At 37.4% G+C, this 16,334-nt stretch overlaps 2 protein-coding genes and 1 pseudogene across 2 annotated transcripts; 1 reads left to right on the forward strand and 2 right to left on the reverse strand.

Annotated features, from left to right (window-relative positions):
• On the reverse strand, window positions 1-720 carry LOC133876959 (uncharacterized). The gene has a single exon (XM_062315179.1). It carries the CDS (start codon window positions 718-720, stop codon window positions 1-3), a length of 720 nt encoding a protein of 239 aa, XP_062171163.1.
• A 599-nt stretch (window positions 721-1,319) lies between these two features.
• On the reverse strand, window positions 1,320-8,872 carry LOC133877510 (probable inactive receptor kinase At5g58300; annotated as a pseudogene).
• A 2,512-nt stretch (window positions 8,873-11,384) lies between these two features.
• On the forward strand, window positions 11,385-14,915 carry LOC133878374 (F-box/LRR-repeat protein At3g59190-like). The gene is made up of 3 exons (XM_062316924.1): window positions 11,385-12,502; window positions 14,255-14,410; window positions 14,515-14,915. The coding sequence occupies exons 1-3, from the start codon at window positions 11,504-11,506 to the stop codon at window positions 14,839-14,841; spliced, it is 1,482 nt and encodes a 493-aa protein (XP_062172908.1). The 5' UTR covers window positions 11,385-11,503; the 3' UTR covers window positions 14,842-14,915.
• The last annotated feature ends 1,419 nt before the right edge of the window (window positions 14,916-16,334 follow it).

Raw genomic sequence — 16,334 nt, forward strand, 5'->3', positions numbered from 1 at the left:
TTACTCATCATCATCATCAAAATTCGATATTCTTTTCACTGAAATTTGATCTTCTATGGGTAGAGTCCTTGGAGCTTCTTGCTGATTGGTTTGGCCAGGCTCTTTGCCTCCAACATCATTTTCATCTCCGCCAATATCTTCAACTCCGGCTCCACCCTCATCTTCATCCATCACGTCTTCATCATTTTCATCCTCAACGTCTTCATCATATTCTACGTTCAATGCGTTCATGGCCTCGTGGTATTCATTATAGTTGTCGTAATGAAGAGGAATTTCTGGTTCATAATAATCATCATCATCATCATCATCATTCCGAGGCTCATCCCAAGGCGGCAGATTGTCCCGTTCAAGAAAGTCATATAGGTGAATTAAAAACCCAAAACTCGGCACATAATAATTCCATTCGCCAATTTCATCTCCTCCATTTTCGTTTCCGGCATCGACTCCGACCATAGCATCTCCTTCATTTTCGTCTCCCACAACTTTTCCTCCATTTTCGTTTGGCATACCTCCTACTTCATTTTCATTTATTTCGTTTCCTACCACTTCCCCTTCATTTTTAATTATTTTGTTTTCTATAGCTTCTCCTCCATTTTCGTTTATTCCATTTCCCATAGCTTCTCCTTCATTTCCGTTTCCCATACCTCCAACTTCATTCTCATTTATTTCGTTTCCTACAGCTTTCCCTCCATTTTCGTTTAGGTCACCTCCTCCAACCATAGCTCTTGCTCTTCAACTTTCTCCTCAACTTCTATTTTTTCCTGCTCTCAAGTTTCTCTTCCACTTCGTTTCTCCTCCACTTTATTTTCGAATGCATGCAGACTATGCAGTATTTATAGAGGTTTGCTGGAGCGAATTGTGAAATCTTTATAAGCGTGACGTCAGTCGACTGACGTCACTGTGACTCCGCGTCATCTAATTTACACGCTGGCGGTCCACGTGAATTCCATTCATCGAATGATAGGACAACATGTTCCTTCGCGTCGACCACTCCCATTGGAAAACAAATCCCGGAATAATACAACAATAGTGTTTCCAGCGAGAGAAACATCTTCTTTTTTTTTTTACTAGGGAGAAGTATGTTAGATTAATAATTAGTTCTTTCCATTTTTTTATGGGTAGTCTAGCTGGGATATGCATGTTAGCTTCCTAACTAGGTTGAATGCGTATTCCCTGCAGATTATCTTTTTCTTCATCGCATAATTTATCTCTGTTGCTTCGCAACGGGAAAAGTTGTTTTCTAACTTTTCAACCTCATCCTCTTCACGTATTCCGTTACAGAGTATGCTTGGCACATGGAGCCTTCCCAACAGGAGGGTTAGCACTTCGTGCTATATATATTGCTAAAGTCACTTCTTTAGCTCTGCAGGCTATACAAATTCTATAAGGGATTCCTCACAAAAGCACCTTGTATCGGCAGTTCTTGACCAGTGAAGTTTCACGAATTAATTACTTAGGCTATAGACTTTATCGTGCTCTGCCCTTCGTATATGAATTGTGATGTGTACTGACTTGTCGTTCTTGTTAATGGAAGCTTTTTATCCCATGGGAGTTCTTGTTCGAAACCAGGGCAAAAGCTGCTACATATGTAATGCCTTCCGGTGAGAAACTGTGACAAGGTGTTTCCTTATAGATTGAAGAGGGCAAGGATAAATAAAAAATTAAAAAAGTACAATAAAATTATTTGCTACCAAAATGAGACCTAATTATCAGAAGTACATGACACAAGTTATTATCACTTTAACAACCCATCATCAAATGTGTCATTGACCAAGTGCACCATGATTTCATATATCTTGCCGAAGTGTAGAAAAATCAAGATGATCATCTCTCACAATACTAACTATTGAATAGAAAAATTCAGGAAAGAAGAATTTTCTTTTGGAAATGCAGTAATTATAATCTTGAATTCTCACCTGTAGGTATTAAGGCAAACAACACTAGTTTTCATAAGTGATCAAGTTCCCAGCTTGATCTTTTTGTATTGGTCCACAGCAGTGCATGTGTCCATTCATTTGTTCATGTGGTCAGAGTTAATAGTTTAACTCTTATAATCTTAAAACAAGATAAAGGATTACCCAAAACTAAAAGAAATAAAGGGGGGATATTGCATACCATGCAATAGTGTAGATAAGCTGCCACTAGGGACATAGTCATAGACAACAAGCTTCTCATCTTTTGAATAATAATAAGCATGGAGTGGCAGAACATTTGGGTGCTGCCCAACTCTACCCACAATTTCCATCTGCTGTTCAAAGTCCCTCTTCCCAACCACTACTTCCTTCAACCTTTTCACCACTACTGTCGTCGCCTCCTCCAAAACAGCCTTATATGCTGTGCCATAACTACCTTTTCCCAGCACTTCAGCTGAAGCCCTCAATAGATCCTCAAGATCAAAATTATAAGAGCAACCTTCAAAAAAAACAAGCTTGTTTTTCTCTGGCTCCTGCACCCCACTCCCAAACTCCTCTTTGGGCTTCTCTCTCCTCCCGCCACTTAAACCCTTTCCTTTTGATACACCAGTGCCCTCACTACGTTTCTTCTTTAGACAGCAGCAGAGAACAATAATTAGAGCTGACAGACACAGCAGCACAAACCCTCCGACTGAAATGGCAATTATAGCTCCCATAGACAGTTTCTTTTTGGAGCTTTGATTTGAAGGAACCAATGGTTGGGGTGGAGACAAAGCAAGAGACGGAGATGGTGGTGGGAGGATGAAGGAGCAAGATTTTAGAGGGGGTCCACATAAGAGAGAGTTTCCAACAAAGGATGAATTAGAAAATGTTTGAAGGGGTGATGGAATAGAGCCATTAAGATGATTGGAACTTAAATTCAAATGCTCGAGTCCAGGGAGATCAATTTCAGGTATGGATCCAGAAAGGGTGTTGTTTTGGAGGTTCAAACCAGTAAGCTGCGTCAAATTTTGTATTGTTTGAGTAATCTTTCCAGAAAAGGAATTAAATGACAGATCTAGTACATTGAGTTGAAGGGAAAAGGAGGTAGGAATCTCACCAGAGAAATTATTGTGTTGGAGGTAGAGGTAGTGGAGTGAAGGGAGGTAATGTCAGAAGAAAGATTACCATAGAGAAGGTTATATCGAAGGCTGAGAATCCTGAGGGTATCAAGCTTACCAAGGGTGCCTGGTGGGATGTGTCCCACAAGCCCTACCCCAGGGAGCCGGAGGGCAATTACACGGGTGCCATCCGGTGAGCAAGTGATGCCTACCCAAGATTTGCAGACTGCAGCAGTACGGCTCCAGCTGAGGTTGCGCCGATGGGGAACAGCAGCAGCAAAGTCAAGAAGTGCTTGCTTATCTGAGTTCAGGTCAGAAATAGCCAGGGGTAGAAGATTGATAATGATGAAGAGGAAAGTAAATGCCGCTGTGGAGGAGAACCTCATGGGGAGTTGTTTGGCACGGGGTTGCTGAAACTGGCTGTAGAAATGAGAATGTAACCTCTGCAGAACTTGATGACTTCTTGTTTCAGCACAAAGATCACAGAAAATGATTATGGAGCCAGCAAAAGAAAGCAAGAAAACCTGATCCCACCCAAGCATGAATCGTCTGCAAATACTATCACAAAGTTCACAACAGAAGAGGGAAAACTAACAAACACATCTCCTACATTGGTTGCAGTGCAGTAAACAACAGGAAGAAAAAAATAAATAAATAAATAACAAATGCAACCTCTAGCAAGGGTAAACTACTCTGTTTCTGTTTGCCAAATGCAAATTTTCATGAACAGCAGAAAAGGATGACAAGGAAGTCCCCCTTTCATTTCATTAAACTCATAAAAGACTTGTCCACTATAGTACAGAAATGTATATTCAAAATAGAAATGGAAGCCAATTTCACCCGTGTCCTTCTCTAAACAACCACATATGGTTAGAGTTCAGAGACATGTATATCCATATGCTAAGAGGCATTGATATAGCTCTGCGTCATATAAGAGCTCAAAATAAGTGAGCCTAGTGGTCAAAGTAGCTGTAATTCACAACAGAAACAGACTCAAATTTTCTATGTTATATAACAACAAAATGACTTTTCTTTGAACAAGGGTACTTGAGCCTGGTACTTAAATGACCATTGGAAGTTTTGGAAGCTTGGAAGATTTCTCACTAAAATATATTATCAACTGGAAATTTTCTCAAACTTTCTAATTAAAAAAGTTGAGCCAATTCTTTTCTTCTTTTTCTCTACATCCAGCACCATACACGAAAGTTCATAAACAACTGCAAAAAGTAATCGACACCCAAAAGCAGCAGGTAAAGACATTTTACTGATTAAAGCAAGGGAACCTTTTCCTTTTGTATTCTAATATCCGTATTGAAAAAAAAAAAGTATTCCAACTTATCATTCTACCAGACAGGGATTAGGAAATAGATTCAATACCAAACAGAAAAAACAGAAAATTATATGAGACAAAAGGGTGACAAGGCACACAATACGGCCATACGGGTGTTTGTCCAATGTAGAGCACCAACAGCATAATTTACTTTCTAAATTGTCAAACTTAATAAAAAATAATAATAAAAAGAATACCAAAATCTGGAGAAAAAGATTCAGGAGACAGTAAGCGTATAAAGAGATCAAGAATAAAATGTAAAGTAGCAGATTTTTCTTCAAATTTTTAGCTTAAAGAGGAAGCAATTCCTAATTCTTTGATAGCTGGAGTTGTTCAAAAACCCAAGTTGTATCCAAGAAAACTAATTTGACAAACTTCTGGAAGTATCTCGATGTCTTAACCAAAAACCAACCTACTTGAAATATAATGTACCAAGAAAACACGAAGTGTCATTCTTGAAGAACATTCACTAAACACAAGAACGTGTGCCATGAAGAAGTTCAAGAAGATAATCACACGTTTTAACAAAAGTTCCCATTACTCTAAAATGAGGGCAGGAGCGCACATTAACAAAGAAGGAAATCGAAATAATGCCAGGGATTCACAACCATTGTCTGCAATGACCCAGATCTAGAAAAGGCTCAATCAGTTGGTACGAAAATGCATGTATGAAAAAGAAAATATTAGACCCATTAAGTAGGAAACAAAAATGGTCCGAGCTAGTAAAGAAGGCGAACCTGAAGACATGACGGAGCAGCAGCTCTCAGCTAGCTCTTCACCAATGGCGTTGCTCAGAAGCGGGCATTAGAGCTTGAAAGAGGCCCAACGCTAATGGCATTTGCGCAAGAGTCAGGGTACCCTAGTGGGAGCCTCAGATCCAATTTAGCTGAAGCTCATGGATTTGGTCCCATAGGCTAAAACATGGCGAACGATACACACGTAAGGATTCTGAAGCAGACGGTTCAAAGAAAACAAGAAAATTTCTCAGAAGCAAACATTTAGAGGAATTTTTGTCGGAGAGAAAGAGATTAATAATATTATTATTGCATAAAAGGGAAAGAAAGGAAAGAAGAGTAAAGAAGAATAAAGGAGCAGAGAGAGAGACAGGGAGTCAGCTTAAAGCAATGACCTTTTTTGGTCTTGCAGTGGCAGAGAGAGAGAGTGATCCAGAGTCCAGACAGGCAACGATAATAAAACACTCTCTTTCTCCTGCCTACGAGCTACGACGATGAAGGGCGTGATCGGCAAACACATGTAGATAACATAGCAGCGGGTTGTTAGTTTTGAAATTAATAAAAAGTGATGATGTGATATAAAATAAAAAGAATTTATATAAAAATGTAAAAAAAAATTATACTGTAATGAATTTTTTTATTTGAATAATAATAAAAAATTATTGATGTGATATAAAAAGTGAGAATGTTTGGATGTTAATTGGTGGTAGAGAATATAAAAAAGTGATAAAAAAAAAAAATTACATAAACAGTAACAGCATTATGCTGTTCTGTTCCGTAACCTATCAAACAAGCCCAAAATTGGATCAAATTAACGTGTACAAGGAAAGGAAAATTAGTGTAAAAATATTTCTGAATATCGAATAAAAAAAAATAATGCATGCAATTGATTGATTGAGGTTGTGGTAACTATTTTTTTTTTTTTAATCACTTATCAAATATGGAATGATTTTGTTATGATATGGTCTTGACGTGGATAAAGAAGTAAGGCAAGAGTCTTGTAGTGAGTCTGGGTTTATTCAAGTATATATAATTAGGAGTCTTTCTCTATGAAGTATAGGTTATCAAATCATAGAAGATTTCAGCTCTTAGTAGAAGTATGTTTTCATTTACAAGTTATTTACAGTCTTATGTTATCACTTTCTAGTAGATTAGTTTGAATTTTATGTTACTGCTTTCTACTAGATTAGTTTGAGTGGATGTTTATCCCTACTTTGTTGAGTCATGATAGGAGTACATTGTTTTTCGAGCCGTGGGAGTTTGGAACTTAACTCTATATAGGTTATGTTCATCTATTTAAATAGATGAATTTATTAACAAAGGTAAACAGAATTAATCTCAAACCATGTGTTTGAAAAGATTTAGATTCTCTCAAATTATCCCGTTGCGTGTTCAAGAAATCATTCACATAACAAATTTTAAAGACTTGAATAGTAAGTTATTGGGAAATAATGAAATCGGAGAAGAAGAGAGGAATTCAAATTTGAATAAGACTTGAATAGGAAAATTGTAAGAAAAAATGGAAACTTATAAAGAGAGGGGTTTGTACTTGAATAAAATATTTGGGGAATGCTAGAACTCCTTCTAGTGTTCTTCTAGTGTCGATCTAAAATGATATAAATGTAATAAAAAAATTGCATTCATGTCATCCAAAAGGGCATAGATCTAATTTTTTTATTATATTCATGTCATTCCAGATAGACACCTGAAGAACACTAGAAAGAACTCTAACATTCCTCAAAATATTTAGACTCTTCAAAAGTAGGGCTGGCAAAATGGGTCACCCGACCCGACCCGTTAAGACCTGTGACCCGTTTAGCCTAGACACGAACACGACCCGTTTATGTTAACGGGTCGGAGCTCCAGACACGACAGGATACGCTAATTTTACTAGGGGTGTAAATCCAGAGCGGGTTCCCAGGTATTGGGTAAAAACCGGGAACCGGCTCCGGGCCCCAGGGTTTTCTGTTTTAAACACCCGGCCCCGGACCCGGGTACCCCGGTTACCCGGGGTGCCCGGTTTTACCCTGATACCCGGATAACCCGGGTATCCGGTCCGGGGTCTATATTTAAAAAAAAAAAAAAAAAAAATTACCACTTTTTAAAACTTTTTTATGCTTGTTCTGGCCTACCATTAACTGTTACGTTTTCTTTGATCTAGTATCCATCAAGAATGTTTAAAAATTATTTGAAGCTGATATATATATATATATATATATATGTTGTGTTTGAAAGAAAAAAATTAACCTGAATAGACATAAGTAATGGTTTGGGTGGTTTGTGTTGGGATTAAGGTGATCAAGAAATGTCGGTATCAATTCACAAGACGAGTAATTCTCTAGCAAAGTTTCCAATAATATTGCTGCGTTGTGCATCCATGTGTGTGTGTGTCTGTTTGTTTGTATGTATGGGGGTATATTAAGGTGGAGCCAACAGTGTATGTTGTGCTGGAAAGAGGAAATATAAACGTAGAAAGACAAATGCCAACTATTAGAAGCAGCAAAAGCATTTGCAGTGACAGAACATAATTGGCAAAGAAAGGGGTGCAAGCTGATACATATTTCAATAATAAATGAGGATAAATTACAGAATAAATATGATATTGAAGATCCGAAAGGAAAAACATGTACAAGCAAGTGCGTTCATAAATTAACATCATTTACACAAACTAAGATGACAAACACATGAGCATTACCCAAAAAAAGAGGTCTGAGTTTTTCAACCATGCATTATATCCAAGTTTGAAAGAACTCTAAACCGTTCCTACACATAACATCCTTGGGCGCCTCTCTCTCTCTAAACTATCGCTGCCTCTCTCTCTCTCCAGTTAATTGGGCGCCTAAACATCCTTCTTGTTCATATTTTCAAGCTCTCTAATCAAAACCATGATGTTTGCTCACATTATATAATTGATGGTTGGTACAAGAAAAAAGCAAAAGATAAAAACCCTGTCCTACCATCCTATTCATCTTTTTGTTATTCGATCCTATTCAACTTTGACTAGTAAAGAATATGAATTTTACTGAATTTTGTTCACCATATAACATAGAAATTGGGCAACATCAGATCCGACCTTATTGTTATCAGCCAATTCTGTTACAAGCCCAAACAATCTAGAAATTGAACAAAACTAACTTCCAAGAATTCCGGAGCCCTATGTATCCATAATCCAATGGTCAAAATGTCATAACATGCTTATGCTCCTGAGATAAAATTTTCCCAATAACTGAACTAGGCATGCAGGCAACACCAAAAGCAGTTACTATCTTGAGTAACGATCAACAAGTGCCTTAGCTTTCTTTGGTGCAAAGAACCGTGCATGCACATAACATTGGATGCACACTATCTTATATCTTACGGCAAAGTTGATCTACGCTTTACCCCTCAAAATTCAACTTTGCCGGACAATCATATCTGCCAACCAGCCCGTCTACCATTTCAAAAACCCTACAGTTCTTTCTCTGTTTCAAAACCCAAATCCAAATCCCTTAATCCCATCTAAATTTTGGCCACCAATATCAAAAACTAACAAAAATCAAAACACCCAGTCCCTAAACAAATCAAAACACCCGGTCCCTAAACAAACAGAGAAAGATGAAGAAGAATGAAGAATGAAGAACTAAGAACAAAGTCGGTTACCTGGTAGGCGACGAGTCGGTGAAGGAGAAGAGTGAGCCGGCGAAGTGACCGAACGCCGAACGCCGAACGAGAAGCCGTGAGTCCGTGAGAGTCCATTGTCCAGTGTCGAGTGAGAAGTGAGAAACGGCGGCTTGGGCTTAGGGGAAAACCGGAAAAGCTAGGGCAACAAAATTCTTCGTACAAAGACGAAAAACCCCCTTCTTATTTCAGTTCCTAAACCATGTAATTCAAGTGTAAGGGGTAATTTTATTTTATTTTAGTTGCAGAATTTGCCCGGAGCCAGGTACCCGGTTATACCCGGGATTTTGTAAATAAATACCCGGCTCCGGCTCCAGGTACCCCGGTTTCCCGGAGCCGGGTACCCGGGTTCCAACTGGATTTCCCGGTTTTCCGGAGCCGGTTAATGCCCAGATCCGGTTTCCCGACCGATTATACCCGGTCCGAATTTACACCCCTAAATTTTACGGGTCACCCGACACGACCCGTAAAACCCGTTTAACATAATGGATCGAATTGAGTCGACACGACCCGTTTGACCCGTCTATTGTAATGGTCCTAATGGAGTTGCTTCCAAGCGATTTTCGTAGATGCAGGCTATGCAGCAATGTTGAGTAGTGGGCAAAGTATCCTTCATGTGTTTTCCCAACAGGTTTTCCGACACTCATTATTTTAGGCCCATAAAATCAATAAGATACAAGAGAGATTAATATTTACAAATAATCAAATCATTTCATCATTTCATGTCAAAATGCTGTAAAAAAATTAAAAATAGAAATCAAGTTAATCAACTATTCTATTAACATACCGGATGTGACATGGCAATTTGGCGGAAGAGGGAGACACCGAGAGAGAGAGAGAGAGAGAGAGAGAGAGCAGCAGAGAGACGGGGAGAGGCTGCTCCTGGGCCTCCTGGCTGGAGAGTGGAGAGCGTTGGAGAGAGCCGAGAGACCGAGAGAGAGAGGGAGCGGCAGAGAGAGTCGAGAGACGGGGAGAAGCTGGAGAGTGGAGAGCGTTGGAGAGACCGAGACAGAGAGAGCGGCAGAGAGACGGGGAGAGGCTGGAGAGTGGAGAGCGTTGGCAGTCGGGCCAGTCGGCACTCGACATTTCGGTGGTCGGCACTCGAGTGGGTCAAGGCATCCAGCGGTCTAGACTCCAGCCGACTCCAGCGGGAGTTACAAGACTGCGGGAGGAAGAAGAAGGGGCGACGGTCGGCGACGACGAAGCAGGGAGCTGAAGAAGAAGAGAAGGGTGGCAGGTGGCAACCGAAGGAAAGAGGGAAATTTTGGGAAAAAAAAGCTAAGTTTTCACTTTTCAGATTCAGTTTTGATTTTTGAAGTTTCAACTATTGTGTAACTTGTGTTTTTAACTTTTCAATTCGGTAATTCCCAAACCCTGAATCCCATTTTCTAATTTTTATTTTTCATTTATTTTTCCTTTTTTTTTATTATTATTATTTAAAAAAAGAAAGAAAGAGAGAGACTTAATCGTGTCTGGCGGGTCTAATTTAAACGGGTCATAACCCAAACCCGTTTAAGGTAGACCAAAACTTGTTAATTTCGTGTCGTGTTCGTGTCGGATTATCGGATCGTGTCAAAATTGCCGGCCCTAGACTCTTGCATCTTTTTCACATTTAATTTTTTTTTTCCATCCTATTTTCAACGTTAGACTCCAATAATAAATGCACATGTAAAAGAGAAAGAAAGAAAAAACCATATATCTAATGTAATAATATTAATGCCTTTTATAATTACTTTTCTATCATAATTTGGGGCCTTAATTAAAAAATATTGAGGGTAAATAAGGGCTAATTTTTTTTTTCAAAAACAAATTTCCATTAATATTTCTTAATTGAGGGTCTTAATTAAATAATATTGAGGGTAAATAAGGCCATAATATTTTTTTTTGGAAATAAATCTCCATTAATGTTTATTAATTAAAAAATATTGAGGGTAAATAAGTTTTTTTTAGAAATAAATCTCTATTAATGTTTCTTAATTGGAGGCATTAATTAAAAAATATTGAGAGAAAATAAGGCCTTAATTTTGTGTTTTTTTTTTTTTGAAATAAATTTTCATTAATGTTTCTTAATTGGAGGTTTTAGTGTTTTATTAGAAAAAAAAAAAAAGAAAAAGAAAAAGGAGAGCTATTCGGCCGGCAGTATATATATATATATTATACATATTTTATACAGAAGACAGAAAAGGCAGTTTCTTCTTCTTTTCTTGATCGATTAAAACCGAAAAAGCAGAAATATGCCTCTCAATTGGGGCGTAATTAAAGAATCTTGATGGTAAATAATTTTTTTTTGGAAAAATAAATCTCTATTAATGTTTCTTAATTGGGGCTTTAATTAAATTATATTGAAGGTAAATAAAGCCTTAATTTTTTTTTTTGGAAATAAATCTCTATTAATGTTTCTTAATTGGGGCCTTAATTAAAAGAATATTGTGAGTAAATAAGGCCTTACTTTTTTAAAAAAAATAAATTTTTATTAATGTTTTTTAATTGGAGCCCTTAGTGTTTTATTAAAAAAAGAAAGAAAAAAAGAGCTATTCTGGCGGCAGCATTAACATACATATATATATATATATATAGAGAGAGAGAGAGAGAGAGAGAGAGAGAGAGAGAGAGAGCTCTTCGGCCCTAGTGTTTTAACAGAGAGGGAAAAAAAAAATAGTGAGCCGCAAATGCAGCTTGTATGGTGTACAGAAGACAGAAGAAGCAGTTTCTTCTTCTTTTCTTGATCGATTAAACTCTTCTCAAGTCTGTGTTGTTGTTCCAGTATCCATGGAACCGAAGAACCAGAAATATGCTGATGATAGATTCAGCAACCTTCCAGACGAAATCGTTCATCACATTCTTTTTTTCCTTAGGAGGATGAAGGACCTTGCGAGACTAAGCGTCGTATCAAAAAGATGTAAAGAGTTGTGCATATCAAACCCAAATTTGTTTTTGAGTAACATGAACGACAAATCAGTTGGATCTCACTTCAACAGCTTTGTGGATAGATTCATGGCTCTCCGCTGCTTGTATGGGGTGAGGACGGAGCGATTTCAGCTCCGTTGGTCTTTCTTCGATCAAGACGAAGGAAACCGGGTGGAGACGTGGTTGCAGCATGCAGTAAACTTGGGTGGTGTTGCAGTAATTCGCCTCAAATTCATTCACCCCCACCCCGCAAAACGCTTCGCCTTGCTACTTTGTGTTTTGCGTTGTAATTCTCTAAGGTTCCTCGAGGTCGATGCCGGGAATGCCTTTCTCACATTACCCTCTACATTATCAACGGATCCTTATTTTGCTACAAAGCTCCAGTTCTTACACTTAGCCTCCATTAAAATTGAAAAAGACTGCAATTTTGGAGAATTGATTTCATCTTTCAAGTCCCTCAAGGTATTGATGCTTAACGAAATACGCAGGGTAAAGAGCATGACTATCACCAGCTCGTCTATTGAAATTTTATTCATTAGAAGTATTGGTTGCCTCCTCTGCGATATTGACATTCAGCAGACAGACAAACTCTACAACCTTCAACTAATCTGGTTTACCAGATCTTCTACCAGTAATTCACTTAAAATCTCTGCTCCCAATCTCCAAAAATTTGGCTGGAGTGGATTTGTTGTCGATTACTACTGTATGAGGGATTCGCCACATCTGTTGCATGCCGTAATTGGTCTTCATCTACCTGCTCAACCGAGGGGGAATCAAGCTTCTACCAAGGATACCTTGGTTAAGCTTCTTCACAGCCTACGAAAGGCTAGACATCTAAAACTACTGGATTGTTTTGCTGAGGTAACGGCACAATTCCCTCTGTTATATTTCTCATTGTTCAATGGAATTAAATACTAACAATAATTGATTTTTCATTAGAATTTGGATAGTTAATACTATTATTGTTTGGATTTATTTAGAATTTGAATCTAGACCCATTTTAAATGTATACTTGTTTCATCCATATATATATATATATATAATCTTATGTATACTTGTTTCATATATAGCTACAAAACTAATAACTAAGCTTTATATATATATATATATACTCACATCATAACTTTTTAGATGTCCTTAGGAATTATAGTTCATAAAAAAATTTTGTCAAATGAACTAAGCTTTTTACAAATCCATGTGAATTGACAATTCTTAGTCTAAATTTTTGTGTGTGAACATGCCCTAAAGTTCTTTTTTTTTTTTTTTTCTTTTAATTATCAAAACCTACTTTACAATTCTCTTCAGTAAAACTATGAACAAATGCAGAGCATACTCTGCATCATAACAACTGCAGGACCGTATACAAACCCACCGAAAGCAGAATGAAAAAGAACGTACAAAACTTAAAGCATATCTAATCCAAAGACTATTCAATACAAACATTGTTCAGGTATTCCCCAATTTTCACAAAGGGCTTCATGTTCCCGAGTCCTTTTAAACTTCCCAATCTTTAACCTCACTTCCCATCTGATTTGAGCAACAACTCTCTCTTCAGAATAAACTGGATTCCCATGCCTAATATTATTTTGATGTTGCCAGATGTGATAAATTGTAGCTTCCCATCCAATTCTGCAGAGGGTAGACTTGAGGGTATTCTTCCAAGTTTTTATACCCTAATACATCATATCATCCCAGCAGGTATGAACCTCATCTACTAAGCAGGTAATAACCTTACATACCTGCCAGAAAAGCTTACTAAAACCACATTCGAAAAATAAGTGGTCTCTCCTCTCTACACAACTTCTGCAGAAGACAAAAAGTACATTGCCATTATAGCCCCATTTTTGCATCCCCTCTCCAGTACCAAGACTATCTCTAACACCAAGCCATGTAATAAAAGCATGTCGAGGGATAACAATTGGAGACCAAACCATCTTCCACCAACCCACATCCATACCCTTCCTTCTTATTGCATTCGAGATCTCAGCACAGGTATGGATTCCTTTTTTTTTTTTATGCAGTCCAAATTGGTTCATCCTTTACTCCTCCTATTGGCACCAACTGGAGAGAACTTTGGATAGAGACCAAATCCTCAGACCTTGCTGGTTTCCAGCACCAGTCCTGATCTCTTAAAACAGTTGAGAGTTTATGATCAAGCTTACTTCCTGCATCATAGATAACCCGTGAGCCATATGTTTGATAAAGTACCCCAGCTGGATGCCAATGATCAAGCCAAAGGTAGATGTCCTTGCCATCCCCCACTTTGAATTGAATAAATTGTCGAGCAATGTTCCTCAATTTCGAATATTTCCTCCAGCACCACGAGCAGTTTTGGAGATATTAACTAACCAGAAACTCCTCCCTCTAATATTTGAAAGTTCAATAATTGTTTTTCTTCAAGACTAATATTTTTGAAAGTTTTGAATGTTACAACTCTTGTTCATTACTTTAAGAAATTTTTATTTCTTCTTTTTCTTTGAAATTATAACAAATTTAATTTACTTTGGAGTGAGTTATTTTTGTGTACGTTAAGATATGCCATTTAGCAATTTTTTTTTTTTCGCTTTGCATTGATTTTACTTTTATGCTAAGATTTGCCTTGTGACGTTGTAGGCTTTACTTAAGCAGGGTTGCTTGCCATTTTCATTTGATAATGTTGAGCATTTAACTGTGGATAGAACTTCAAGTGGTGACCAAGTCCTACCATTGTCCTCCCTTCTCAGAGGAACACCTAATCTAAAGCTTCTCAATCTACATGTTCATCCTAGTGTAAGTAAAAGAGCATCATATATGCCTTTTCAAACTATTTTTATAAATTGTCCGTCTCTTTACTCAAATCAATTTCATGTTCTCTCGTTTTGTTCTTTAATCAGGTGATAAACTCAACACCATCGTCTTCGAGAGATCTTCCATTTAAGATGGAATATTGGCAATCTCAAAACTTCATGTTTACTCATCAACTGAAAACAGTAGCTGTGCAGCTTTTCGATAGAGAGAATGAAATAGAACTCATCAAATATTTGCTCAAGAACGCAGAAAAATTGGAAGAGATGGTCGTTTTGTATACATCTCAAGTGTCATCACATGTCATTTCTGAGTTAAGGAAGTACAAGAAGCCTTCAACAAAAGTGTTTCTACGTTCAAAATCATACAATAAATTGGGTCGTGTTTGTGCTATTCGTGGTAGAAGACTCGTGTAATTAAATTTCCTATGATGTTAAAGATATGAGAGATGGTTGACCTTTCTGATAATCAAATGGTGTGGTAAATGTTTTTTCAACCCTTTTGGAGTTTTTACTCTTTTGGCATTGTTTACGTAATCAATTGCTATTGAGATTAGGGGTATACACAAACGGTTATAACCGGTGATGATTGCATTTTATCAACCGCCTAGGCGGAGGCGATTATTTTTATAACCGCCGGTTAATGGTTATTGAGTAGATAACCAGCAGTTGTATAATTGCTTTTCAATTTGGGCTTTGGAGCGGTTATTAACTGCTTTTTCCGAACCCTATAACCGTCTCCGCCTAGGCGATTAACTGTTATTTATAACCGCTTTCAAAAGCGGTTATATGGTTTTAAATCGGTTATAACCGCTCTGTTTGTATACTCCTAATTGAGATATGAGCATCAAAACGTTCCCCCGGACAATTGAGATATTTTCCTTAAAAGCTATAGTCCGGTAGTCCCCTCCCTTCTCGAATCATAGAGTTGGCTAGCTTGTAGTTGAACATTAAGCAACAGCCAGCACCTTTTTTTTCCTGTGCAAATACATCAGCACAAACGAAGAAACTAGACAAAGAACAGACGGGAAACACAAGAAAACTAAACAAACAAAATAAAGAAAAGGTGGGGAGGGGGGAACTATGGGGTTTGAGTTGACTTAAGAGGGGCCACATCAATAGAAAAAGAGAAGAAATTGGAATGCTGTCACTGATCATAATTGAGGCCATACAAAGGAAACTCTGTGTCACGAGGCAAAGGTCCAGTCATCATTGATGATTCATTAGACAACATTCATTGGCATGACCAATCTTATTACTCAAGGTTCTTTAATCATATAAGTTCGACTCAACTCGTTATCTTGTTCGTATATATATTTATATATATACATATACACATATTCAAGTAACCTATATAAAATACTTTTTACTTACTAACTAATATAAATATAAGTATGTACATTACAAATAGTACATATAGTTTAAACGGACTCTTTGAAATGTTCTTAAGACTATATAATAAAAATGGTGTTCAACATAGTAATAGGATTTTGTGCCCCTCTTTTTCATTTTTGATGATATGAAAAGTAGTGTGATATTTGATACCATAAGCCTGATTTGTGCTGAAATAAGGAGGCCAGAAAGGCTAACCTAACTCTATTTGCCACATATGGCATTGGCTTGCATTCACTAATATTTTCTTATTTTTCTTTTCTTTTTCTTGAAATTTAAAATAAATAGCCAAAACTTTAATTTCTCTGTAGGAAAAATAGTAAATTTGTAACTTGCTTGGCGAAAATTAGTGCAATCCAAAGTAAGGGTTCAAAATTAGTGCAATCCAGATTATATAAAGCTACTTCAGAATGATTATGTCCCTTGAATTTCTTTATAATCAGGGACATAGGTCATCCCGAAGACCAAAGAGTAGGTTTTAACAGAAAATTGGTGCCTCAAAAAGATTTCTCTAAATT

The sequence above is a fragment of the Alnus glutinosa genome, chromosome 9 (genome assembly GCF_958979055.1).
Source record: "Alnus glutinosa chromosome 9, dhAlnGlut1.1, whole genome shotgun sequence".
Classification (NCBI taxonomy): Eukaryota; Viridiplantae; Streptophyta; class Magnoliopsida; order Fagales; family Betulaceae; genus Alnus; species Alnus glutinosa.

What these genes read in the sequence shown, in the direction of transcription:
- LOC133876959 (XM_062315179.1), bottom strand. Translation starts at nt 720, where the DNA reads ATGGTTGGAGGAGGTGACCTAAACGAAAATGGAGGGAAAGCTGTAGGA.
- LOC133878374 (XM_062316924.1), top strand. Translation starts at nt 11,504, where the DNA reads ATGGAACCGAAGAACCAGAAATATGCTGATGATAGATTCAGCAACCTT. An exon ending in TACTGGATTGTTTTGCTGAG is followed by an intron (nt 12,503 to 14,254) that starts GTAACGGCACAA and finishes GTGACGTTGTAG; the next exon opens with GCTTTACTTAAGCAGGGTTG. An exon ending in ATCTACATGTTCATCCTAGT is followed by an intron (nt 14,411 to 14,514) that starts GTAAGTAAAAGA and finishes TTCTTTAATCAG; the next exon opens with GTGATAAACTCAACACCATC.